We start from the raw sequence: 24,619 nt of genomic DNA, 5'->3' as shown, positions 1-24,619 counted from the left end.
GCAGAAGTCAAGTTTCATATTTTTCATCACAACATATCATCCCATGCATGGCTGAGACAGCTGAAACCTTAGGGACTGCTATTTCTTAGCAGAGCAAGAAATGTGAAGACCATACTGTGGTTGTTCATGTTTATTCAGGGTAAAAGTAATATCCCACCACTCATTCCCGCTGAAATGTCCCAAGTACAAAAATGAAAACCAATCTTAGAACTACACAATTTTTTAATGGTATCTTATAAAGCTTCACATTCCTTTTCAGGAGTCAAACTAATATTGTGCAGTATTTTCTAACGTACAGACATGTCTTTCTGCCTGTCATGTTTTATACCATGTCATAAAGGTTGACCATCTCAGTTAGAACAAGTCTATTTAATTTATTTAAGTTGATGGTGTTCAATTACAATACCATTGTTAGTGTATTATCTATATAGTTACATGAAATCCTAAAATACCATACATTACCAGTACACCGAAATAATCATCTTGTACGAGTTACTTAAAAGAAATAGCAAGACAACTATCACACGGTAATTTTAATTTCCAAGTCGTACTAGGTAGCTGACCTGAACATTAAATTTTAATTATTGATTGTCATTTCCTTATAGGAATGGACATCTTGTGTTAATTTTCGGCCCGTTAAATCCTTTGTACTCCTTAACTTGTAGAAGTACTAGTATTGAAATTCAACTAAATAACGTCTTTTAAAAAAACAATAACAGATGCAATGTACAGTTTCTGCAGTAGCAGGAAAGTAATCTCCAAGCAGATCCACGGTGGCGTAATATAGTATCAAACCCACCGTAGGTGCCCATTTGACTCCCTTTGGCCCGCTATACTCCTTGGCCAGCTTTGATACTATCTTATGGCACCGTAGGATCTGCTTGGAGATTAGCAGGAAAGTTCATACAATGTTGGAACTGAGGACTAAATCTCAAAGCACATCCCATCTAAATTGGGGATGATATTTCATTACAAAGTCAAGGGTAACACACCCAATTTTCTACGCAGTGTCGCCACCAACATGTTGCACTCCAGTGAGATACTAGTACCCAGTTTACTTTATTTTGCAATAGGCAGGAAAAGGAAGTGTTAAATTCGAGGTTGAATCAAGAAGCAGCACAGTACATTCGCAGTGTCATGATTTCATGGTAGGAATAAAGAAATCGCAGAAAATAAAAGCACTGCAACAAACATATCAAGACTTACATGTAGTGTTTTACACATTGACGAATATTAATTAATAATAATTAGTAGTAGTATTCCAGATTCATATAATTATGGAATGTCTGCCCCGTAATGTCTAAATGAAAACTACTTGTAGCACAAGAATGCTGCTGTGCCACAGTACTTCTCAGCAAACTTCCGTCCGTCTGGGGTGGGATCAGAAAATGCCACGTCGTCCTTGGATAGAAAGGAGCCAAATGCAAAGTGGGACCTGCGTGAAGGGACACAAATTCATTGTGAATAGGCTGAAAGATAAGTCAATCATGTACAAACTAAAGTCTTCCAACATTGGTACATTTTGATGCAAAAAAGACATTTTACATTTACATGTACATCCAATCCTTGCATTGCAGTAGCATGAAATGCAGTCTCATGTGTACGAGTGACTCTACAAAAGTACCATTGAGGTCAATACAAACACTTTTCCCTAATATAATTTTGTCCATTAACATGCAGTGAGAATCCTGTCTATAGTGACCACCTGTCCACATAGACCAGATTTTGTTAGTCTCCAGGTTTGCAAGAATTGAATTTTGTATCAATGTGACCTATATACAAGCCAGCAGACCAATTTCCATTCAGATAAAGGAATGGTAATGGTGACCAATCATGGATGGTTTCAAAGTGGGGTGTTACGCCTTCAGAACATACATTGTCATATTTGACCAGAATAGCAAAGTACCACTATGCTAGTTAAAAAAAAAAAATAGCAAAACGGTCCTCATTTAACGTGGTGATAACATTTTGGTATTGGGCGGGCCGACCACTCTCTCTTGGGAGGAAATTGTGAGGAGCTTACAATAGGCGGGGTTAAATCGCAAGGGTGTGGAGCGGCTGCCATTTGGCGCTAACTCATGTGACCTCAATACAGCGGCATATTTGCGGCCCATTACACTAAAAAGCACTTATTCTAGCTGGAACCCTAGACTGTGATACCCACATACCTGAGCAGCATCTTATAGTACAGTGGCCCGTTACACTAAAAGGCACTAGCTGGAACCCTGGTGTGAGACCCACATACCTCAGTGTGTCCACCAGTCTGGTTGCCACTTTCTTCTTCCTCTAGAGGCGGAAAGTCCTTAGAATGTACCATTTTAACTTAAAATTCTTGAAAACTCTGCACCATGGAAGGTGGATGTCCCCTACAATAGTGGCACTTATATCACTAAGTACCATATGACTCACCAAGAAATTTTGACCCCTATAATAAATCCTAGCTAAATTGAGACCCACATACCTCAGAGTGTCCACCAGTCTGGTCGCCACTCCCTTCTTCGTCCAGAGGCAAAAGGTCCAGACTCTGCTGACTCCGCACACTGTGGCGATGGGCCTGGTGTTTTTTTGGACCCCCCATAATAAAATCCTAGCTAAAAGCCTGAACGTACCTCAGTGTGTCCACCAGTCTGGTCGCCACTTTCTTCTTCCTCCAGAGACGGAAGGTCCAGACCCGGCTGACCCCGCACACCGCGGAGACGGGCCGGGTGTCACAGCACCACGCTCGCAGGGGGGAGGGGGACGAGGGGCTGGACTGGCTCTCGTTGGGCAGAACTCGATATGCCTGGAGAGGAAATGGGGGAAAAGAGCATTGCTTGAGAGTCATCATCTGTATCTGTATAGCCCGTATAACGACGGGCCGGGTGTCGCAGCACCACACTCGCAGGGGGAGGGGGACGAGGGGCTGGACTGGCTCTCGTTGGGGAGAACTCGATAGGCCTGGAAAAATGGGGGAAAAAGAGCAAGTTGTTTAAGAGGTCAGAGGCCATCATCTTTATCATACGTGAGGATGCCTCTATTGTACTTTGTATGGATGAGTTCCATGCTATGATAGTTCAAGAAGAAACAATTTTGAAAAACCTTAATCAGAGTGGCAGATGGCAATAATTTTTTGGGGCTTTTACAAATGTACTTTCCTCAAAATTACTTGTATTGTCCATTTTACATCTATGGTTGATCAACTTAGAAATATCTAATAGTGTCTCATCCTCATTTCTTGTAGCTACATGTACAAAATGTATATTGCTATGATACTGTTAGACAGAGGTTTTCGAAAGCAGCCCGTACCTTGGATATCTCCTCTGCGATCACACAGCCCACCACTCTCTTGTCGTTTGAGATGAACAGCAGTGTCTGACAACAACATGTTTGCATGTAAGACTTTCTATAAAAGATGCTCATATCCCATCCAGTTTGTACTAATAGATAGATGTACATCATCAACAAAAAAACAACTCACGAAACATCACAGAACCCACATATTACAGAAAACATGTTTTTTTCATCAACTAAAAAAAAGTCATGCCTACCTAACGGAGATTTAGAGCATATAATCAGAAGAGTCATGCATTGCCTTGTTATTTATTTAATGTTTTTGTCCTGTTCCATGGTAGTCTTGAACGAAACGTTGGTTCACCTTTAGCCGTAGGGTGACCTATATCCGTTGTTTCTAAAAACAGGGTATTTAAGGATTTTAAGTGAACTGACAGTGGTTTCAAACTGCAATATTTTCAAAATACTGCAGTTTGAAACCACCATCCGTCGACTTGATATCCCCAAATACCAAATACCCTGTTTTTTTTAAACAACGGATATAGGTTTCTCTACGGATAAAAGTGAACTAACGTTACTTGGAAGTGAAAGTGAGCCTCAATCATAGTTGGTAACACTAGATTACCACACAAGTGGCACTTTTTCAATACAAAACCAAACACTAAGCTGCGATACCATATTCTGCTGCTTCAATTCTTGTTAGAATAGCAAATACATGTATCTGAATAGTGTCGTGGGGAAAACCAAAAAAAGTGCTTTGTACTAACCTTGCAGTTAGAGCGGGTTGTTGAGTAACCTTTGATAAAACCCAACTCATTATCAACCAGCTCTCGCACCTCTTCAGCCTGTTATGAAGGACACACATAGAAACAGCAAAGTGATGACAGGTTTCTGTTTATGTCGGGATAATGTGATTTGGTAGAATCACAGATTGGCAAGATCCCAAGTGTCTGATTGTGATGCTGGAAATGTGTTAGGTGGGTCTCTATCTATGAACCCTAAATTTAAAGCCAGTCCATTGATCTACGTGATATGAATTGTAGTCAGGGTTCTAGCTAGCGCAAAGTTGCGTAGCGGCCCGCTACGTTAAAATTTTGGACCGCTACGCTCATTTTGGGGCCGCTACGCTTATTTTCAATACAAAGTAGCGGCATTTTGACTGTATTTATTTGTGCAATAATGCCAGATCAAATGTAAAAAAACGTTGGTTTCAGTTGTTTCAGAGGGAATCGCAATGAGCAAAACACAAATACATGTGTGGGCGCTGCCTGGCGTGACTTATCAGGTCCCATGTGCACAGAGCGCACGGCCGAGGCGGGTCTTCATGTTGCCCTCCCATATGTGGCAAGCCCAGAGCCATATTTGGGCTAGACTGGCTTATTACGACTTGCCGAGGGAGTGTCCTTGTATGGCAATCTTTTTCGTGGAACTTGAACAACTACAACTACAAATATGTTTCCTCCTCGTCCTCAACGCTTTTACCTCGTAACTTGCGCGCCTACCCTCACTAAACTGCATCAATAATTTTTAAAGGATAGAAAAAATAATAATCAGACACTTGTCCCTCATACACTTGGCACGTCCCGATCAGGCCGTGGGAGGCTGTTGAAAAAGTTCGTCACAGTAGCAGATACTTTTGGTCATTTTATCAAAGTAAAAACTAAGCTGACAATATATAATGTGAAATATTTTTAAAAAGTTGGAGCACTGTTACCATCAGATATGCTTTATGAGCATTTGTTTTTGTCATTTAATCATCAGATATTGTCAGTTCAGTCTTTGTTTTGGAAATTCCAAACGCCGGTTGTCCTCCCCAAAAGTAAACCTGACTAGACAACACCCCCAAAAGGGCGGAGTCTGCACTGCCAGCAGGCTGGTGCCAGAGACTGTCTACTGTGTCTAGTGTAGTGGGCGGAGTCAAGTCTCTTTAGCCTCTAAAAAGTTTTGCCGCCAGCACGGCCCCAGTGCAGTGGGAGGAGCATTGTGCATACAAGCCGTGGGACCCGCCTCATAGATGAATACATTAAACCATATTTGGTGTGTCTCAAAGGAACGTGTTTTCTTTCTATCTTCTGGTAGTGCCTGCAGAGGAATCAGCAATACGATATGACATGTAGGGGGAGGTGTAAAATGTTAAGTGTGTTCTGTGTTCTTTCTCTCACTAAATTTCTGGAATTGATTTGCAAGAGAGGTAGAGTGGCTTACATTGATAAACATGTTAAGATTTTGGCAGTGTGATGTAGCCATTCTTTTTTCAAGTATTGTAAACATTGTTCCCACTGCCATGGAATTGAATACAGTATTCTGAACATTGTATGGAAATGGAGGAACATTGAGGAAGTCTAAGCAAATTTGGAAATGTATGTAGAAATGATTACAGACTTTTGAAATTAATTCTTAACTTTGATTTGACTCTCTAGTAACTTTTAGTAAAATGATGTTACTTACCTGTTTCTAGGTTTACCTGTTAATTTTTTGTTTCTATGTATGAGTTAAGATATCTTGTGACAAGGTCCTTTGTAAGGGTAACACAGTGACAAGATGCAAAAGTATAAGAATTACCCATCAAGAATACATATTGAGAAAACAACAATTTTCCTTTTATAGGTCCCTAAGAATGGCCCATTTCAATTTTATATTTCCAAAAGCTCCATACCGTGGAAGGGGGGAAAGCCCCCCTTCCACACCATCCCCCCCTCCGTCGCTTCGCGCCCTCGCGCTTGGTCGCTTCGCTCCCTCGCCTGTACCACTACGCTAAAATTTCATCCTAGCTAGAACCCTGGTAGTTAAAAAGTACCCACCTTCTTGATGGCATACTTGGGGTCATCTGGCAAGACCATGATTATTCTTCCATCGTGGAATGTGGCTAACACATGCTCTTTCTTCCAACCCTTGAGAACAAAAGTCATTGAATCAATAAAAAATGGCTCAACTGTAAGAAAATGGAAGACATTTGAGAAACATCCATAACTTGAAGGTATGCTCCTTTAAGCCATTAAGGACCTTTGTTCACATCTAACATGAAGGCAAAAGCAGGGAAAATTAGTTTCTCTTTACAAGTATGATGTATACCAAGCACAGATAAACATGTGTTAAAGCATCCTTGAGTAGTGTATCTGTTAGATACCCTATAACTCTGTCATAGTTATAGGGTAAAATAATGCTTGAAAACATAACTCCTAAATTAGAAAGTTATATACACTCACTTAGTTTTGTCATCTGAAAAACAACAACAACACCACCACCTAATGCTTGAACACATGAATCCTGGGTTAAGAACTCTGATACTGGAAAGCACGAAAACAGCTCGACAGACGAGAGATAACGTCATGGCTATGACAAATATCCCGGATGAATGTACATACACGGCACACGCGCGCTACCGGCCAATTGTCATGAATGTCAGTTTATCTGTATCGTGGCCTATAGTCCTTACCTCAAACTTGACAGAGTTGAGGAACTTGTGGTGATATTTCTGGTGAGCAGCCTCGTCGTCAGCATGTCCCACTGTGTACAGCATTCCGCACGTCTCACAGACGATCGCTCCGATCTTCTTCTGTCCAGCATCCTGTAGGGAAGGAAACACCACAGAATTGTAGGTAAAACTGGGAAGTACTATGTGAGGTATTATATGGGAAAGTACAACTTGTAGTACAATGCACACATACAAAGGGGCATGATAGGACCACATGTCATGATGCGCTATCAAACCATCATTAACATTTCAAACAAAAAGGCCAACTGCATTACACTGCAGTTCCAAAAAGCTAATGAGGGGCATTTGCCTACTTTTATGAGCTCCAGAGCTACCTACTGCTCAAAACCTTAAGGTACCATATTAAACATTCATGAAGATTAGACATCCAGTTATTAAGATATGCCAAAAAAGCAGTACTGTGACTCAAGCAACTGGATATGATTTTCCAAAATAATGATAAACTTCCTAAACACTTAACTTGTACTTACAATAATCAGCTGCTCCATCCCCTGTGGCTCCTTAGATTTCCGCGGTAACTTCAGTTTGCCGGTTGAGAGTGGGCTGGAACGTGGGGAACTGGAAACCAGGAAGGTGGAAAAATAACTTAAGTTAATATAATAAAAATATTCCTGTAAAAACATTTGCACCATCATTTCTCCTTTGAGTGTACAGTCAAACCTGCCCGAGCGACCACCTCTTCTCAGCGACCACCTGGCCACTTCGACCGCTTTTTCTCGGTCCCGATTTTTTTTTCCATTGACGTAAGTATTAAGCGACCTTTTCTCAACGACCAACTGGCCAACGCGACCGCGACTGGCCGAAATTGGGACCCATAACGACCACATAATTTTCAAAATTGAGGTTTTCATCGATTTTTGATGATTACTAGCGGGATTTTGTGCCGAAATCGGCAAGTTTGCGTCGGATTTTGACTGCCATTACAATGTTATGTTTAGAATAAGGATGGCGGCGGTCAATGGGCGGGTCAATGGGGCAGTCTACTGTAATATGGGAGGAAATTTCGTTGTAAGAAAATCCGACTTTAGTTTTAAAAAAAAATCGATATCATTATAAAGTGAACGAATGCTGAAATGTATATAGCCTCATACTTTTTAAAGAAAGATCTGTGTAGTGCTTTTGTCCAACTGTACTGTTACATTCACCCGCGTGGATAAGTACACTATCGGAACGTACCGGGCATCAATTTCAAAAGGTGCACCGTAGTTATTTCAGATACGGTGATCAAGAACACAGCGACGCATAAAGGCTTGTATAGTAACTGACAGCATCAAAGTTCCCGTACTGTCTAAAACGTTAGTGTACAAATATTGAGCTTTAAAACACTGTATCGTATAAAATCTCGATAAAAGCTTGGGGTTAAATTTACAATTTACAGTTTGCATCGGCCATGTTTTGAGTCGATACTCTTCTCAGCGACCACCTGCCCAAATTGACCACTTTTTCCCGGTCCCCCGGGTGGTCGTCTTGGGCAGGTTTGACTGTATTATAAATGTAATACTAATAGACAGAACTGAATGCATCTGCCATTCTTAAGGGATAAATAAAGACAAAACCAGTGGAATTTATTCCATCTCAACACTGTCATTTTCACAATGCCATAAATGATAGATATACAACTGAATGAGGTATTCATGAAACCATGCTTTATAAAAGCTCCTTGATGCAACCAACGCTGCGCAACTAGCCATCAGCTGACAAATGTGGTGGACAAAACATGTGATTCCTAGGGCAGAAAGGGTGTTTTTTTGCCAGCACAGTGAATTTTAGACTGTGACCCTCTTTCGACTCACCTTTTGTTGAAGAGGCGAGACCTCGGTTTTGGTGAAGATGAGAAGATGGGATAACACTTCTTCATCCGCTTGGCCTCAGGTTCACCTGTGGAAGGAATAAACAATCAATGACAGGTGAGACTCTGAAGTAACCTTCTACTAAGTTCTAGTAGCCTCCTATCGGACATATAGCTATGTTTTTTCAAAGCGGGTCCAAATATCTTGCTGCATAGCGAGCGCCCCCTGCATGAGTATCGCAGTCCGGGGGCATCCTCCATTGAAAAATTTTGAAATTCATAACTCTCTTAAACACTAATTTCTGCATTTTGAGGTGCAAATTTTGTTGAATACAACAAAATTACTGTCGCCAAATGTGACTTAGTATCCACCTTGGACAATCAGAATTTCATGCTTGTTAGACAATGTCATGGCAACTCAGTACCTCTCACTGAGGACCTTAATAACAGTAAAATTTCACAATTTAACTTTAAGTTTAAACACTGGAACTGACCTGATTGGTCACTGCCCCTCAAGTCTTCCATCACCTCTGACCCACACCCAGAATCTGAACTTGACTTAGACGGTGAAACCTCGTCTCCTGCTGTACTCTTGTATGTCCCATCCTTTCCTTCGAAGCCTCCTGATTTGTAATCAGGAAACAAGTCTTCTGATCCACACACTGATGGTGTGTTGTCTATCTCTGTGTCATTCCAGGCATCTTCCTCCTCCTTACTCTCAGAAGCGTTGGCAAGTTCCTCAAATGCCATCAGTAACTCCTCCTGCTCAGTGCTTGCAGAAGTAACTTCTGAAACAGGTTCTGACACAACCTCTGCTGACTTTCTGGACTCCACCTTACCATCTGTTTTCCCCTGGGGACTCTTCTTCAGAAAGGCATGCAAGGTAACTTGCTTTGTCTGCCTCTGTGTTGGAGAGGATTTTGGTGAGACCTGTTGGGAAGCCTTTGCTCTCTGCGGGCTGCCCATCATGTGAGTACCCGTCTGACCATCCTTGTGTGACATCACAGTGGTGGCATCAACGGGTGGGGTGGGGCCAATGATGCTGTTAGATTCACAACTTGCCAAACTGCCCGTGTCATCTGTGTCCTGGCTGTCAATGTCACTAAAGAGGGAGGGCGTAAGGGTGTACACAGTCTCATTCACACTCAAAGGAGGGGTCCGCGGAGTGGATTTGGTAAGCCCTGTACGCGCTTTCTCTGAGCTTGGTGACGTCTTCTTCAACTGGGGTGTCATGGCTTTCCTAGGACTCCGCCTTGAAGGAGTGAGGCTTGGGCTGGAAGATTTTCTTGGGCTCTTTCTTACAGGCGTTTTCTTGACAGTCTTGTTCTTGACAGGTACAGTGATGATGTATTTCCTCGGTCCAGCAGGTGGGGCTGTAGGAGAAACCTTTGTCTCGCCGTTCAGCCTTTCTGTCGAGTTTTCTCGCGATCTCTGCGCTCTCTTCTCCTCGATCTCTCGCAGGTACTTCCTCTCCAAAGGGCCGATGTAAGGCCGCTTCTTATTGGCTGATGACTTGTTGTAAAAGGACTGCGCGGAATGCTGGGATCCTTCGTCGGATTTCTCTATGCTGCTTCTGCTGTGAGAATGCAATAAAGCAAATGATAGTACATGTATTTTATATTATACCGGTAGCAGACAGTTGTCAGTGACTGAGTTAGTCTTCAGTGCTCAGCAGGTAGGATACATAAAAGGCTATCAAGAGATTAACACTTCTTGACATGTATCAAGCACAGGGCTCTAGCCAGCGTCCGTTTTTCCGTCAATTGACGGAAATTTGCTGCGTATGACGGAAAAATTTTCAAACCAATCTGTCAACCTTGCTGGACAAAAATCCTTGGTGGAAGCTACAGGCAGCTTGGGGACGCTGTCCACGGCAGTAAAAGCTACACACTGTTTGTTTTGCTATTGTTATTATAGTTGACAAAGTGTGTCGGCGCCCTTTCACATACGATAATCTCATTAAAAACCCGTTTTTCAAGGTGTCAGTTCAGTCTCTCTATCACCTGGAATAGTGTTTTCGCGACAGTGGAAATTGGCTGACGGAAAAAAATTTCGAGCTGGCAAGAGCCCTGATCAAGCATGATCTAAACAAGAACTGTTTACAAGTTAGGGGCCTTCACCTTTGACTTTCAACCAGTATATATGCAATTCAAACTTTGAGTTTGAACAGGCTTCTAATATAGATTTACCAATTTAGTGCATCAAGCAAACTACTCTCCTTGGAAAACTTATTATTGCATTTTATGTGGTTGGGAAATGATCTAAAATGGTGCATGTCTTTTACAGACATCACTTTGGCAGTCCAGTCTCAGGAGACCATCTGTGCACCTCTGGAAGGTTGTCCTCTGCTGTTGCTCCTGATGTGGCTCAGGAGCCCACTCCGCGATCTGCATACATCAATCTATCACTATCGGTCAGCCGTTAGATTTAAGAAAGAAACCTACCTGTCCACCATGTCCAGCTTTCTTTTCTGTACATTTGGAGTTCGTCTGGTGCCACGTGGAGACCTGTGGAGAAAAGGGGCACAAACCTCTCTCAATATCAGCAAGTAGAGCAACAAAATGTCCCCGAGGTGCAATTAGTAACACTTTCACACTGTTTTGCAATGTGGATCAAATTCAGTGGATATGTGGGTGGGGGTTTAATCCCAGGGTCGGGCCCCAGCTTTGGCATGTTGCGTGGAATAAGCCCTCTCACACTCGTCAAAGAGATCAGAGTGCATGTGCGGTGACAGGAATTCTAGGTAATATGTCAAATGTAAAGGCCCACAAAAAGAAAACAAAACCCATCTGGAAGTTGTTAAGCAATGGATGGCAGAGACAAGGACTGTTTTCTTTTTCAAGGCCCTTAACCTTTGACATAATATTATTACCTAGAATTCCTGTCGCGGCACATGCGCTCTGATCTCTGTGAGAGGGCTTATTTTGATCTGTGGGTGGGGGTTGGTCCCAGGGTCGGGTCCCAGCTTGGGCATGACGTGTGAGATGCATTCACCATTTCTACAAGTACAGTAAAGCCGGCAGCCCATTGTCAGTATAGGTAGCTCGAGACATTAGCCACTAACATCAAGCCCCAGCACATTGTGATGTGGTGGCTATAAAGTAGAGCCTCACTGCACTGCTAAATACTTGAATACGCTTTATGCTTCGACTCGGTTGAAGATGACAACTTCAGTAGGCTTGGTTTTGATAGAGATTTTAGCCCCTCCCCCTTCCTGATTTCAATACAATCTGGAGCTATAATCAACTTAAGGACAGACTTGTTCATGAAGCACCACTTCAAATATGCCACAGAATGTCTAAAAGCAATGCAACGTTAGCATAGTATTCATTTTCAGTTCATCTGTTTTGGAAAAGGGAAAGAATATACCGCAAGCATATTTTGCATGACCATGACATAACATGATGAGAGGCGCGAAACGTATCTTTCCAACAGAGAGTGCATTTACCGCACACGTTAATATAGCCTCGACATGTACATTCCTTATCAGTTAGCACGTATCTAGGCGCAGTTTGGGAGCAGATGTTTCCTTGTTTCCCGCACAAATCACGATTTTCCCGAGCTTACCTTCGTTTCCCGCTTTCAAATCCCGCCATCTTGGCTCGTTTTTCGCGGGAAAGTAACTTGATCCGAAATCGGTCACTAAATAATTTTTTTTTTTACAAATTATATCCTATCAACGACTGCTAGGGGTAATGTTCATCTAATAAATGTAACATGATACCAACATTAATTCATACTGTTTTTGTTGTACTTGAATTTTATATTAAATTTTATCTCGAAATATTCACCCTTCACCTTTGACCTCACTACACAGGATACTTCCGGTTTGAGGGAAGTTGGTCGTGGTGGTTTTCTTTCGTCAACTTGGTCTTTCTTTTTCTTCAGTTCAGGACTGATCTGGAAATCTGCAAAATGGTTTTCTACTTTCTGAGTAACGGTAAGACTGTGGGGTGCCTTTTTTTGCATGTTGGAACAAATTATATACTATCTTTGGAGAATAATTTGTGTGTGGACAAGTCACGTTTGTCTATAATTTATAAAGACATTATTACAGTAGATTCTTTTATTTTTGCTGTTAGAGTGAAAAGGATGTTTTCATGGAGTTTGCAGTCGAACTAATCCTATATCAGCGTGAAAATAAATTTGGGGTGTCATGATTTTACAGCACAGCAAACATTTGTTGTTGTTGTCTCTATAATATTTATCCGCTTGTTTCGTCGGAAGATGGTCACATGTGCTGTCTTTTCTCTCTCACTGTGCTTCTTTCTCTTGTGTACTTCTCTTGCTGCTTTTTTCCAATTGGTCGGCATGCGGCACACATCTGTCGGTACTCTTTCTTTCTCTCTTTTCTACATCATCCTAATGTTCTTCTCCGTTCCTTTCACATGTGTATGATCTTACTTCACATGTGTGTTATCAGTTTCCAGTCATTCAAAAACGTTTTGTTTCTAGGATGTAATCCATCATTGCCTTTTGTAGCCTCTCTGATCCTTCTCTGCTGATTTCCTCCAGGGTGCCAGAGTATATTTCCAGACTTCCTGTTCTCTCTAGCTGGTCTTCCTCTTTTAGACACATGTATGTTTCCCTCTCTAGCTCTTCTCTTTCTTTTTCATATTTGCAACAATCCCGCAGGTAATGGTCGATGGTTTCTGGTCTCTTGCACTGTTCACACTTGTCTGTCTCACATTCTGGATTAGTATGTATTTCCATGCAGTTCAGCCTTGTGTGTCCACTTAACACTTGATTCAATGATACGTTTCCTTTTCTGTACGTCTTATTTCCAATCCTTCTTGCACCCACGTTTTTGATTGCATTGTGCGTGGTCAGGGACTGCATTGACATGTCATATCTGTTCTGCCAGCTTTTCGTAGAATTTTCTCTGAGTTCTTTTCTTATGTCTTGTTTCGTTAAATGTGGCGTCTTCATGTGTTCTTCTGTCATTGCTTGTCTGGCCGCTTCCTTCGCTAGACCATCTGCCATCTCATTACCAGGTATGCCCATGTGCCCAGGAGTCCAGACTATTTGTACATTACTGTAAATGCAGAAATATTCGCGGTGGATTAATATTCGCGGTTTTCGCGGCGGCCGCTTCACCGCGAAATTAAATCCACCGCGAATATTTCGTCTGCTGGCGCCGCCTAAGGTGCCCCTTTTCCGCTCCATGTACATACTACTACTGTCTTTGTCACTGTATAATGAAATGTTTGACATACTTACTACGGTGAAGTCTTGACTGACGACACACATGTAGTTTTTTCATACGACCAACTGTATTACAGTACTGTACTACTGTATACTATTACGTATTGACAGGGTAGATACGATTAGATCAGTAACAGTTGCTCACGCAAGAACAAGTCAAAAGCATGGAAACTGTTCTATCCGTCTGTATAGGACCCTTACCGGGTAACCAGCAAGTGTTTTCCGACTGGCGGTTTGTAGAGGCGCCGGGTTTTACACGGCAGTTCGTGACTACAGTGCTGAAAATGTATTGAATTTCGCGGGATGGCGCTACCGCAAAATTAAATCCACCGCGAAATGTCCATTTTGCCGCTACCGCGAAATTAAATCCCCGCAAAATTAAATGCATTTACAGTATTTCCATTTTCAGTTATTTCAGTAATTGCTTTCCTTGTTAGGATTGTTGTGTCAAAGTTGCTCCTAGGTGCTCCAGCGTTTAATACAGCCTCAATGGCAGCTTTACAGTCACACATTATTATGATGTTCTTCCCATGTGTGTTAGTATCTTTTATGAAGTTTGCAGCAAGTAGGAGGCCATATAGCTCTCCTATATAGTTGTTACCTTCACTCGTCACGGATTTTTTCAGACAGACTGGCGTGCTCTTTAGGCCATTAAGGTAAACAACAGCTGCGCTTCCCGTTGGGCCAGGATTACCCAGTGTAGAGCCGTCCGTAAAACATAGGATTTCATCACGTGTGACTCTTCCCAACAGCTTCTGCACCTCTTCTGTACCTTCCTTCTTGTTTAGTGCGTCTTGTATCTGGAATATTTTCCTCGTTCTTACAGGTTTGAAAGACAATGTGTCCTTTTCATACTTATATTCCTCTTCCACTTGTATGGCAGCTTTCTTCCCCATACAGTGTTTGTAGCATCTGTCCAGCCGTGTTAATGTTGATGGTGTCTTTTCATTTTCCGCCGCTTTCCACCTGCTCATCATTTGTCCTATGGGTGTGTTCTTGCTTTTCATTAGTATTCTGGAAAACTCCATCGCTTGGCACTCTCTCAGGTGTGTGTCGAAGGGTGTTACATTTGTCAACACTCCAGGACTCCAGCGCCTCAGTAGCTGTGTGGGATTCAGCAGTGCCTGTAAACGTTACTATCTTTGGAGAATAATAATTTGCCTTGTATGTTGAGGGGGGGGGGGGGGGGGGCTGTGGACATATCACGCTTATCTATAGTAAAGAGAAGTACAGTAAATTCTTTTATCTTTGCTGTTAGAGCGAAAAGTTTGTTTTCATGGTGTTTTGAGTTTGCAGTCGAAACAATCCTATAGCAGCGTGAAAATAAATTTGGGGGGTGTCATGATTTTACAGCACAGCAAACATTTCAAGATGTACAGTAGCTAACTTGGTGGGGGCTGACTGCAAGATATAGATGTCGACTGTAGGATCAATCAGACTCGACAATAAGTCAGACTGTCGAGTTTGGACTACCTTCTAGATAATTTGATAGATAAGGCAGGTAAAAATCAGCCAATGATTGTTCACCCATGGCTCATACGTATTTTTTTCAGTTGTTGACCCACCCATGAAGATTTACATGGGATTGGACAAATATGAAAGTAAGTTGACTTTATCATTGACTGTAAAACTTGGTAGAAATGACTATAAACTCTACACTACTTCACTCTTGTTATTTTCTTCCACCTGCAAGCACCAAAACGTGTGAATTCCTGATCAAATAATCTGTTAATTTTGTAATAGGTCCAACATCCGGTCCACCTAATTTTTTCAGGTCCGTTTTTTGACCGGTCCAATAAGAAAAACGGTTTTGTACCGGTTCGCTGTAACGTTACTAGTACCCAGTGCTATCTGCCAGTCAAACATTTTGTAACAGGGGATCCGATGCCATATCTCGCATGCTTGTGGATGTGTGATTTTCTTGAATGATCACTTGAATGATAAGAGTCAGCTGCATCACTTTTTCAGATGAAGAGTTGCTGAGATGGGGATGGCCAGAAGATGTTTGGTACGTTTGTCTGCCATGTTACTGTTAGTTACAGGGGTATATACAGTTGAGATGTTGTTTTTGTCTGATCTCCTGAATGACATCCTGCAATGTCCAACCCTCGCAAGACTGAAAACAAAGGAGCCTAAACCCTATTATGGGGTTTAGTATATAGTTTAGTTACTATTACGGGGTTTGACTTCTTCTTCGAAAACAGCTGAAAATGAAGTCTCATATTTTTTCTATTATAGGTTGATTCAATGATCTCAATAGGAAGAGTATCTTAAATCTGTATAACAGTGTATTCTTGTGTCTCTCAGGTTTCATGTGGACAAGATGTCGTCTGCTCATGTCTACCTCAGGCTGCCCAAGGTGAGGGGAATGTGTGAAGTGGTTACCAAGTGTGGGCGTAACATAACAGGTTCGGAGAGTGAGTGAATGAATGAATGAATCGTTGGTGTAAGGGATGATGAAATTTGGGATTGCAACGTTGACCAGTGCAACCCTCTAATTTTAGTTAAGGCCCCAATTAGAATTAAAAGGTAGACTTATTACAAGTATCACCTGATGCTCATTGTCACTAAGATTATGCTCCCTGGAAAACTGATTTCATAATGCCGCCTGAGTTTGGAAAGGGGTCTTTTCAGCCCCTTGCTGCAAAGGGAGAGTATGTAGTTGCCCCTCTCCTGAAAAAATGCTAGCTCTTAGAGGTAGCATTTTTTCTTTGTGTCTTATGTTTCTGGCTCTTGTGTTTGCAGGGAGAGACAGTAGAGAGTATACCTGCAGCTGTGCTAACGGACTGTGCTCAACTGGTTAAGGCTAACAGCATTCAAGGTAAGTTACATGTCATCATCATCATTGGTCAACGTACATACACGACAAGGTAATACCACCCCTTGCGGGGTGACATACCCTTTTGCTGGCTGATAAGTTGCATGTAGGAAGTTCCTCACTTCATGTATGTTCCAGCCTTCCAGGGCAAGGGGATAAGACAAGTTCATCAGCAACCCAAGCTGGTCTGGTCAGTTTGCCAAACGACAGTATAAATCTGTTGATATCATCAGTATCAAACATTTTGATTAATCATGTAGCATATGGAAAATATATAACAGGAAAAACACAAACAGACAAACCAAAAACGACATGCAGACTTAAACAGGCACACAGAAAACAATAGCTCAGTTCACAGAGGTGACAAAGACATTATACATTTTAAGTGGTACATGATATTTTGGCCAATATGTTAGCATCATATTTCTGCTTTGCCAATCCTTACTGTTTTGCAGGAGCTGTTCCTGATGATGATGTGATTTTTATCAAATTTAAGATATTTGCAAATATCTTCTGTTTCATTCAATTGCTAGGCAACAAGGCAAACAACATTACTGTTGTCTACACACCTTTCGAGAACCTGAAGAAGACTGCCAATATGGACGTGGGACAGGTCGGATTCCACAAGCAGAGAGAGGTGAGGAGAGCTGTAGTGTTTTGTTATCAGTTACTAGTTGTTGTGCTTTGTAGATCATTTCTTCCGGTATAGACACATCATAGGGTTTCCCATAAAAAGTAATATCCTTGCCGCACCATTTGGCATATGGGGTGATGTTTATCTGTTTCTTTAGCCCTTGAGCCACGCAGTCACCTGGTGTGGAGTGTGTTAAACTTCCATATACCCTTTCTCTTAAGTGCTCACTGGTATGCAAGTAGAGAAAGCAGCCTGTACCAGTTTTAAGCTTTTGAAAATCTGCTATAACATTCTCCAAGGTAAATTAACCTACTATTTGAATTTTCCTGACACACAGATGGATATGATACTTAATTGAAATTGGTTAACAACCTGAATGTTTTTAAACTCTGACGTTGTAACCTTTTGTAACCACATGACCTTATCCATTCCAGGTCAGGGTAATCGCAGTAGAGAAGAGACTAAACGAGATCGTTAACCGGCTGAACAAAACGAAGGTGGAGAGCCAGCCGGACCTGAGAGCGGAGCGGGAGGAGCGTGACGCAGCCGAGCGACAGGACGCCAAGAAGAAGCTGAAAGAACAGAGGGACCGAGAGAAGGAGGAGGAGAGGAGAAGAAAAGAAGAGGAAGAAAAAAGGTGCAGTTTTTACAGTGATACAATGTTTTATTTCACATAAGCAAAGGTTCATGAGCAGGATTGAATTGAGGCCTTTTCAGGCCTTTCAAATTTGTTACAGTAAGCCTAAAAAACACATGAACATACAAATGCAAGTTATATTACAAACGATCAGCGAGTAAAAAAAATAGGAGCAAGGAGCTCTTTGATAAAATCTCCTTGAACTGAGGGGGTTAAGGGGCCTGTATATTGAGGAACAATATTTTTTCACCCATCAACTTTTTACAGGCTAGCAGCTGTGCTTTCCATGGGCATTCATATCAACTTTTTCATACCCCAAAGGTAGCAGTATCAGCTTTAGCTCTCTATTTGCTGTTGGCCAGTTCAAATATGGATGAATGCTACCACCAGACTAGCCTCTGTATATCTTATTAAGCCTTAAACTAGAATCCTGAGTTACATGTATGCCAACCCTGTCTCTCTTGTCTGCAGGAGCTACTCAAACTTGATGAGAGAGGAAAATATGACATCAAACCAGGTAAGGAACAATTTTGCTAGACAGTAGACAGTTGCTACTTACCAGGCTATTGTTGTAACCTTCTTTTGTGAAGTACAGTTGTGAAGAACAGTTTATGAATTTGCTGGTGTTAATGTAACATTTTTATATCTGTAACCTTAAAACTCATCTTATCAAGGGTGAATTGAGAAATTCAAAATAACAAAGAAAGAAGTGCTTCACAAAAATCTTAATAGTCCACAGAGATATCTGATATTCTACTTGCTGCCACTTCTACTCTCATCTCAGTTGAAAATGACTGCTTTAAGTTTTCTATGAGACCTTTGATTTCTTGTTGCAGGATGTCATGGATGACGAAGATGATTTCATCTAAAACATACCTGCAGTCGGTGCCAGGTGACCCAGGGTGTGCTTCCTGTTGTGTGACATACCATGGCATTTTACCCAACATCATCTCCAGTTGTGGACACCAAATTGACACTGCCCCCTATATAACCAGAGAAGTACTGCAGCACCAGACTTTTTTCACAAGGAGTACAACAACTGCTGGGTGCCACATATATTGCCTTTCTGGACTGTTACTGTCGAACAATGGACTTTGGGCATGAGAGGCTATGATGTACTACATGGTAGTTAACACAAATGAATATGTAGCTTTGGCTTGCTCATCATCGTAGTATTACTTGTACTTGTATGAGGGCAGTTCAATAAAAGTACCATCAAACTTGAACCACCTTCTGTCACAAGCCACCTTAAAACAGTATTTGTAAATTTGTAGATTACATGTGTATTGAAATACATATCTCCATAGGCCTATTTTCCTGTTTCCTGAACACCAGTCAGTTTTCCTTTTACAGCTGCTGGGGTGTGTTGAATTCAGAGCAGTCATTACTAGCTAGTACAGTCCTGAATACATAGTTTGTCATTAAAGTCTATAGACTAAAAGGATAATTTGTAAGTTGAAACAGTAATTAGGTATTTAAAGACGTATGCGGATGAACATGCAAATCAAAAATTGGTCTGATCAGGCACAGCAGAAGCCATACAGACAGACAGCAACGGAAACGACGGACTGCCCTAAGCAAAAAGGATGCAATTTTTAAAAAGACTAGGAAGTGCTCTGAGTTGTTCGTATTAGTCCATTGGCCCTTAGTTCATGCAAACATTCATCTAAGTATTTGAAACATGTTACATAAACACAACAGGCTACAGGAGTTTGCGGTTTTTAGTTTATTTCAAAATCACCTGTGTCGTAACAGAGCGTCACAAAAGGTGAGGTCATTTGTACACAAACATTTAACTATTGTAGAGATATATACATCTGCATCATTCTGTACATCCTGGTTTATCTGTAAGTCTCTTTCAGCTGTATACTAATGCATACAATGTATGAAATAGATAATAAAATAATGTCTGTTTGAAGGCCACAGATAACCAGAGGTATGCGGTACTATGTGGAATGCCATCTGTATCACTATCATAAATTAATGCTTTATCAAATATAAGTATTCATGTATCTGTTGCACTTTGAAATCGGCTCTTTGATCAGAATTTCACTTTTAAACAGACAATTACTTTATCATCTAACAACAACAAAAGAGAAGCCAGAGCATGAGGGTATCTCCTGACCTACATGTATTTGCACAAGTTAATTTGGACGGATTGCGGACTTTGCTAATCAACCAGTGGTAGTACACACAGTTAACATACATGTATCCCTGCCATGTAGAGAGGAGTACATATCAATCAAGTCTTCATTTTCAATATAGGATTTAAAACGTTTTTGGAAAGGAATTTACAGTAGTTTTATTTCAAAAAATCACAATAGGCTACCAGTATTTGAATATCCCTGAATCTCAGATTCTTTAATTCAAAAGATTATTGCCTTCCACAATAAAGTTCTGTTGTGTATATACCGTATATGATATGATATGAAATGTGCAAACTGTTGCATAGAACAACATTAGTGACAATCTTATTACTAGTACCTTGTAAAGGGTAGAAATATTCTCATTGATTAGCAATAGAAAGATCAGACACACATCTCTGCAATTTACAATCATTAGTCAACAACGAAAACAACAGCGACTTAAAACATTGTGTGCTCAGTCCATCATTGTAAACATTGAAATCCCCTACATTAAACTTTGATGTAAACATGGTATGTGGTACATTGTATTTACAAAAGCCTTGCCCCACAAGAGTACAGTGCTATTCTCCCGATAACAAAAACAACAACACAAAATGGGCACTTCAAATAGCCATATACAGCTTGATACCAGTAATTTAACATTTACAGTCATTCATGGACGATTTATGTTGTCAAAGTTAGGGCTGCAGTTCCTGTGTTTCCAGCAAGGAGTCACCCTCGCTGGCCTTTTCCTCAGGCGCCTCTGGTGTCCCTGGCGGCTTGGGATAAAGCTCGCTCTCTGTCGGCGGTGCAGGCAGCCGGGACGGCAGCAGCTGTAGTATGTTGACTTTGGGCTCCGTCTCACCTTTCAGCTCCCCCGTGGACTGGTAGGCAGGGTTGGCGATGCTCCCCTGAGTCCCCTCCCGTACGAATGTCGGATTCCGGACTGGTGGTAGCGTCGCTATGCTCCCCTGAGTCCCCTCCCGAACGAACGTCGGGGCCCGGACGGGTGGTAGCGGCGCCCGCACGGGCTGAGAGCCGATCCCGACCGTGGCCTGCTCGGCCCAGGTCGGAGGCGGTTTCGCTGCGGTGGCGCCTCCCTTCCCCAGCGGGCCCCAGGCACGGGTAGACACGCGCTCCTTTCTCACGGGCTCCATCCGCACGTCCTCAGACGAAAGGCCCACCTTCTTATTTCTCGATTTCCTAAAGAACGGGTACATCATAAACAAACATAAGTAACGTACTATGTTGATGTTGATGACTGCCAAAGGCCTAATCTAAACAAATTACAGTACATTTGTATTAATAAACATAGTAGATTTCTTTATATTACAACTCGTAATGTCATGTGCTACATTGTACAATGCTGTTTTTTCGTCGTGTTTATGTCAGGGCAGTGATCTTCAAAGGAATATCTTTAGATTTACAGACTGAGATAGGGATCTCTCCAGGGGTAGATAAACACACTCATCAGCAGGATCAGGGAAACAGTCAGGGACAGGGAAACACAGTCAGCACCAGGGACATGAAAGAAATTCAGCACTAGGCATAGGAAATACATTCAGCACCAGGGACAGTTAAATACATTCAGCACCAGGGACAGGGAAACACAGTCAGCACCATGGACAGGGAAACACAGTCAGCACCAGGGACAGGGAAACACAGTCAGCACCAGGGGCAGGGAAACACATTCAGCACCAGGGACAGGGAAACACAGTCAGTACCAGCGATAGGAAAATACATTTAGCATCAGAGATATTGAAATACATTTAGCACCAGCGAGGGAAAAACACAGTCAGGGACAGGACATTTAGTCCCAGATTTGTGTGACTTACTTGTACATGTATACCGCCACAGCGATGGCCACAGCCAGCAGCACCAGAGGAACCAACACAGCGACGACAATGACGACTGCATTCCCACCAGTTGCTGCCACCGGTTCCTCTTCTTCCACAGGCACCAACAGCGCGATGCTGGAGATGTTCGCTCCGAGCACCGCCTCCAGCGCCGAGACGTTGGACTGGAGAATAGCCATGAGCTCGCTCCCGGGGATGGACGTGTTTCCGGAGGGCAGCAGGAGGTAGTACGCAAGCGCGATGGTGCTGTCGTTATTCGCTGAAGGGTAGCCTGAAGGTCGTTGGACTTCAAGGACACTGAAGGTCACAGGTGTGCTCCTCCGTCTGAAAGAGGGAGGTGGCAAAAGGTTAGCGTTTAAAATAATTTTTTTACAGACATATCGATTTCATACACAAATGGATAATATGCGGATATGTCTTCCGGACGCTTCTAGTGACATCCATCACCCTTATTCAGCGTCCCTACAACAAACCAGCATCTCATGTTCTAGTATTCAGCTGTTATATAGGTTTACTATAGTGGCCATGAAGAAGACTAATAGATATCACTTGAAACATCTTGACGAAATCTCGGTATGTTATCCCGCTCTATGTAGATTAATTCGTTTGAAGGTGTCGTTCACCTGGATGTCTAACGTTCATCAATGTAACATTGATTCATTATATGTACGCAAAGAGCCACAGAGGACTCAAACATGGACATATCAAATGTCACTCACCTCCTTCTGGAGCCATCTGACGTTATCACGCCGCACTCCACAGCATTCGTGGTGCAGTGTTCCGTTGCCATGGCAGCCAGCAGGGCCGAGAAGGCGTTATCCACTGTAACCGTGTACTGGGGAAAGGTCGGGAAAAGGATGTAAATGTTGTATCAAAAGTCACAATAATCTTGTTTGTCAACTACACCAATCTTTGCCACTTCTTGATAAAGACTAATAAAGTTAGTCAAAACCGGTTGAATATCGGAGTCTCACCCGTCATCGATCCATACCTTATCGACATGGTTCAACTGCGACGGTAAGAGTGAACAATAGAGAATTTCACGAATATTGTAGTGGCACCAAGCGGCAATGTGAACTCTCTGGCTCTGTGCACATAGCAAGGCTATCTGTGGAGTCCGTCATGCAGGTTGCCTTCTAGTCTTCGAACGCCGTCTGCATCAGCAGGTACATGTTATTATGAATTTGAAATATCAAAGACCGGAAGGTCCTATTCTGCTTGGATGTACTGATTGGGCGAACTGCAGTTAGAATAGAACGGATTCAAGGCAACTCCCAACCAAGAACCGACCTTGGTAGAAAAAGTGTCTGGAGCAAAAGTAAGAGATGCTCCTGACTGTGTGACGGGGCGTAAGGTTTCTCACCTGTGCCAATGACATCCCGCAGTTGAAGGTTACAGTGTTGGAAAGGTCCTGGTCGGAGGACGTTCGTGTGGAGACAGAAACTGGCTTCTCGTCGTCGGGAAGGTCTGAAAAAGTGTCAAACATGTGTCAGGTCTTTGTTTTATGAATTGATGGCGGAAGTAGCGATATGTTAGGTCCTAGTGACGCAGCATGGAGAAAGCAGTTACTGTACGTCATCGATGAAAGCCTCCAAGCCCAATTTGTGGGGACCAATTCAGCATCGGCAGCAGCAACAATACCATCATTATCACAAACATCACCATCATCATTGTCATCATCACCGACATCATCATCACCATCATCATTGTCATCATCAGCATTTACTGGATTCTGCATACTCCATTTCTAAAACACCTTCAGCTGCAATCAGCAGATTTCTTCACTTTAAATTGACCTAAATAACTTCATCGATGTTAAATATCTGGCTGCTTGTAATCTCCAAGCAGCGCTTATGGTGCCATAATCGTAACTACGTAAGACGGCCACATAAAAGTGTTAGTGTCTTTGCCGGTAGTCATGATTTTCATATAGGATGAACTGCTCGTAGACCAGTTGGTTACTCACCCACACATTCTCCGTCCGTCAGGACCAGCCCGGCAGCACAGTCACAGCTGTAGGACCCCGGCTGGTTCTTACACACCGTGTTACCGCTACAGTTGTAGTTCCCGGTGTTACACTCGTCAATGTCTGTGGAAAATAGTCGAATCTGTTGATACTGGTAACCTATGACAATCAAGACCTCTAGTAATACAAGCAAGTCTTTCAATATTGCCTCGCAGAAATGGCCAGAAAGCATCTTTTTGTGAATATTTTTTGCAAGATCTACATGAATTTTTACTACCATGTGCAGACAGGTACCCAAAGGACTAAAACACACTGCAAAGAGTTTCTGCTCACCAAGTCACCTACTTATACGCCAAAAAGCAGTTTCAGACAACCATCCGATGTCTTTCGTCAGAGACTCTGGATGGTTGTTTGAATCGTCTGACCGTTTCCAAAACCATATCCAGTTGCTTGAGTAACTGCTTTTTGGCTCATCCTATAACCTGGATGTCTAACCTTCATTTACGTCACCTACTTATAGTTCTCTCTTATATCTTACCTTGACAGGTGTGCTCATCCACCAGTTGGTAGCCTGCCTCACATGAGCAGGTGTAGCTCCCCTCTGTGTTGCCGCAGTTTTGGTTGCAGTTGTTTTCTCCTGTCTGGCACTCGTTCACATCTGATAAAAGAGCATTTGGAATTTAGCTATTCTATTAATTTCTTCCTTTAATCATTCTTTGGTTCGTGCATTCGTTCATTCATTCATTTATTTTACTCACTCTATTATTCTTTATTGTTTATTAATCTCTCACATTTTTACTCCGTGAAATGTATGTGCTTTTT

General features: G+C 42.2%; 3 protein-coding genes across 8 annotated transcripts in view; 1 reads left to right on the top strand and 2 right to left on the bottom strand.

Annotated features, from left to right (window-relative positions):
* Nucleotides 1-115: 115 nt before the first annotated feature.
* LOC118409156 (N-acetyltransferase ESCO2-like) lies at nucleotides 116-12,256 on the bottom strand. The gene is made up of 11 exons (XM_035810025.1): nucleotides 12,123-12,256; nucleotides 11,000-11,062; nucleotides 9,050-10,131; nucleotides 8,560-8,644; nucleotides 7,237-7,324; nucleotides 6,707-6,838; nucleotides 6,072-6,161; nucleotides 4,038-4,115; nucleotides 3,286-3,351; nucleotides 2,610-2,782; nucleotides 116-1,435 (listed from the first exon to the last, which is right to left on the bottom strand). The coding sequence occupies exons 1-11, from the start codon at nucleotides 12,149-12,151 to the stop codon at nucleotides 1,312-1,314; spliced, it is 2,010 nt and encodes a 669-aa protein (XP_035665918.1). The 5' UTR covers nucleotides 12,152-12,256; the 3' UTR covers nucleotides 116-1,311.
* A 79-nt stretch (nucleotides 12,257-12,335) lies between these two features.
* LOC118409754 (coiled-coil domain-containing protein 25-like) lies at nucleotides 12,336-19,551 on the top strand. Its single transcript, XM_035811038.1, has 9 exons — nucleotides 12,336-12,495; nucleotides 15,314-15,361; nucleotides 15,729-15,768; nucleotides 16,068-16,119; nucleotides 16,506-16,581; nucleotides 17,112-17,215; nucleotides 17,647-17,849; nucleotides 18,321-18,366; nucleotides 18,686-19,551. The coding sequence occupies exons 1-9, from the start codon at nucleotides 12,471-12,473 to the stop codon at nucleotides 18,716-18,718; spliced, it is 627 nt and encodes a 208-aa protein (XP_035666931.1). The 5' UTR covers nucleotides 12,336-12,470; the 3' UTR covers nucleotides 18,719-19,551.
* Nucleotides 19,552-19,810: 259 nt separating this feature from the next.
* Nucleotides 19,811-24,619, bottom strand: part of LOC118409686 — a 39,905-nt gene continuing 35,096 nt past the window's right edge. For all 6 annotated transcript variants that reach the window (XM_035810886.1, XM_035810887.1, XM_035810890.1 and 3 more), the window contains 6 exons: nucleotides 24,336-24,455; nucleotides 23,798-23,920; nucleotides 23,195-23,298; nucleotides 22,551-22,666; nucleotides 21,811-22,155; nucleotides 19,811-21,178 (listed from right to left, as the gene is read on the bottom strand). In XM_035810886.1, coding sequence (XP_035666779.1) covers nucleotides 20,674-21,178; nucleotides 21,811-22,155; nucleotides 22,551-22,666; nucleotides 23,195-23,298; nucleotides 23,798-23,920; nucleotides 24,336-24,455 — 1,313 coding nt within the window. In that variant the 3' untranslated portion in view covers nucleotides 19,811-20,673. The remainder of the gene's footprint in view (nucleotides 21,179-21,810; nucleotides 22,156-22,550; nucleotides 22,667-23,194; nucleotides 23,299-23,797; nucleotides 23,921-24,335; nucleotides 24,456-24,619) is intronic.

This window comes from Branchiostoma floridae, chromosome 2 (assembly GCF_000003815.2).
Source record: "Branchiostoma floridae strain S238N-H82 chromosome 2, Bfl_VNyyK, whole genome shotgun sequence".
Taxonomy (NCBI): domain Eukaryota; kingdom Metazoa; phylum Chordata; class Leptocardii; order Amphioxiformes; family Branchiostomatidae; genus Branchiostoma; species Branchiostoma floridae.
This window is presented reverse-complemented; position numbering and strand designations above follow the sequence as displayed.

Coding starts and splice junctions, on each gene's coding strand:
- LOC118409156 (XM_035810025.1), bottom strand. CDS start 12,151: ATGGCGGGATTTGAAAGCGGGAAACGAAG. Junction 7,325..8,559: donor TCTCGCCTCTTCAACAAAAG/GTGAGTCGAAAG, acceptor CCTGGTTTCCAG/TTCCCCACGTTCCAGCCCAC. Junction 2,783..3,285: donor TCGCAGAGGAGATATCCAAG/GTACGGGCTGCT, acceptor TTTCCTCTCCAG/GCATATCGAGTTCTGCCCAA.
- LOC118409754 (XM_035811038.1), top strand. CDS start 12,471: ATGGTTTTCTACTTTCTGAGTAACG. Junction 17,216..17,646: donor GATTCCACAAGCAGAGAGAG/GTGAGGAGAGCT, acceptor TATCCATTCCAG/GTCAGGGTAATCGCAGTAGA. Junction 17,850..18,320: donor AAAGAAGAGGAAGAAAAAAG/GTGCAGTTTTTA, acceptor TCTTGTCTGCAG/GAGCTACTCAAACTTGATGA.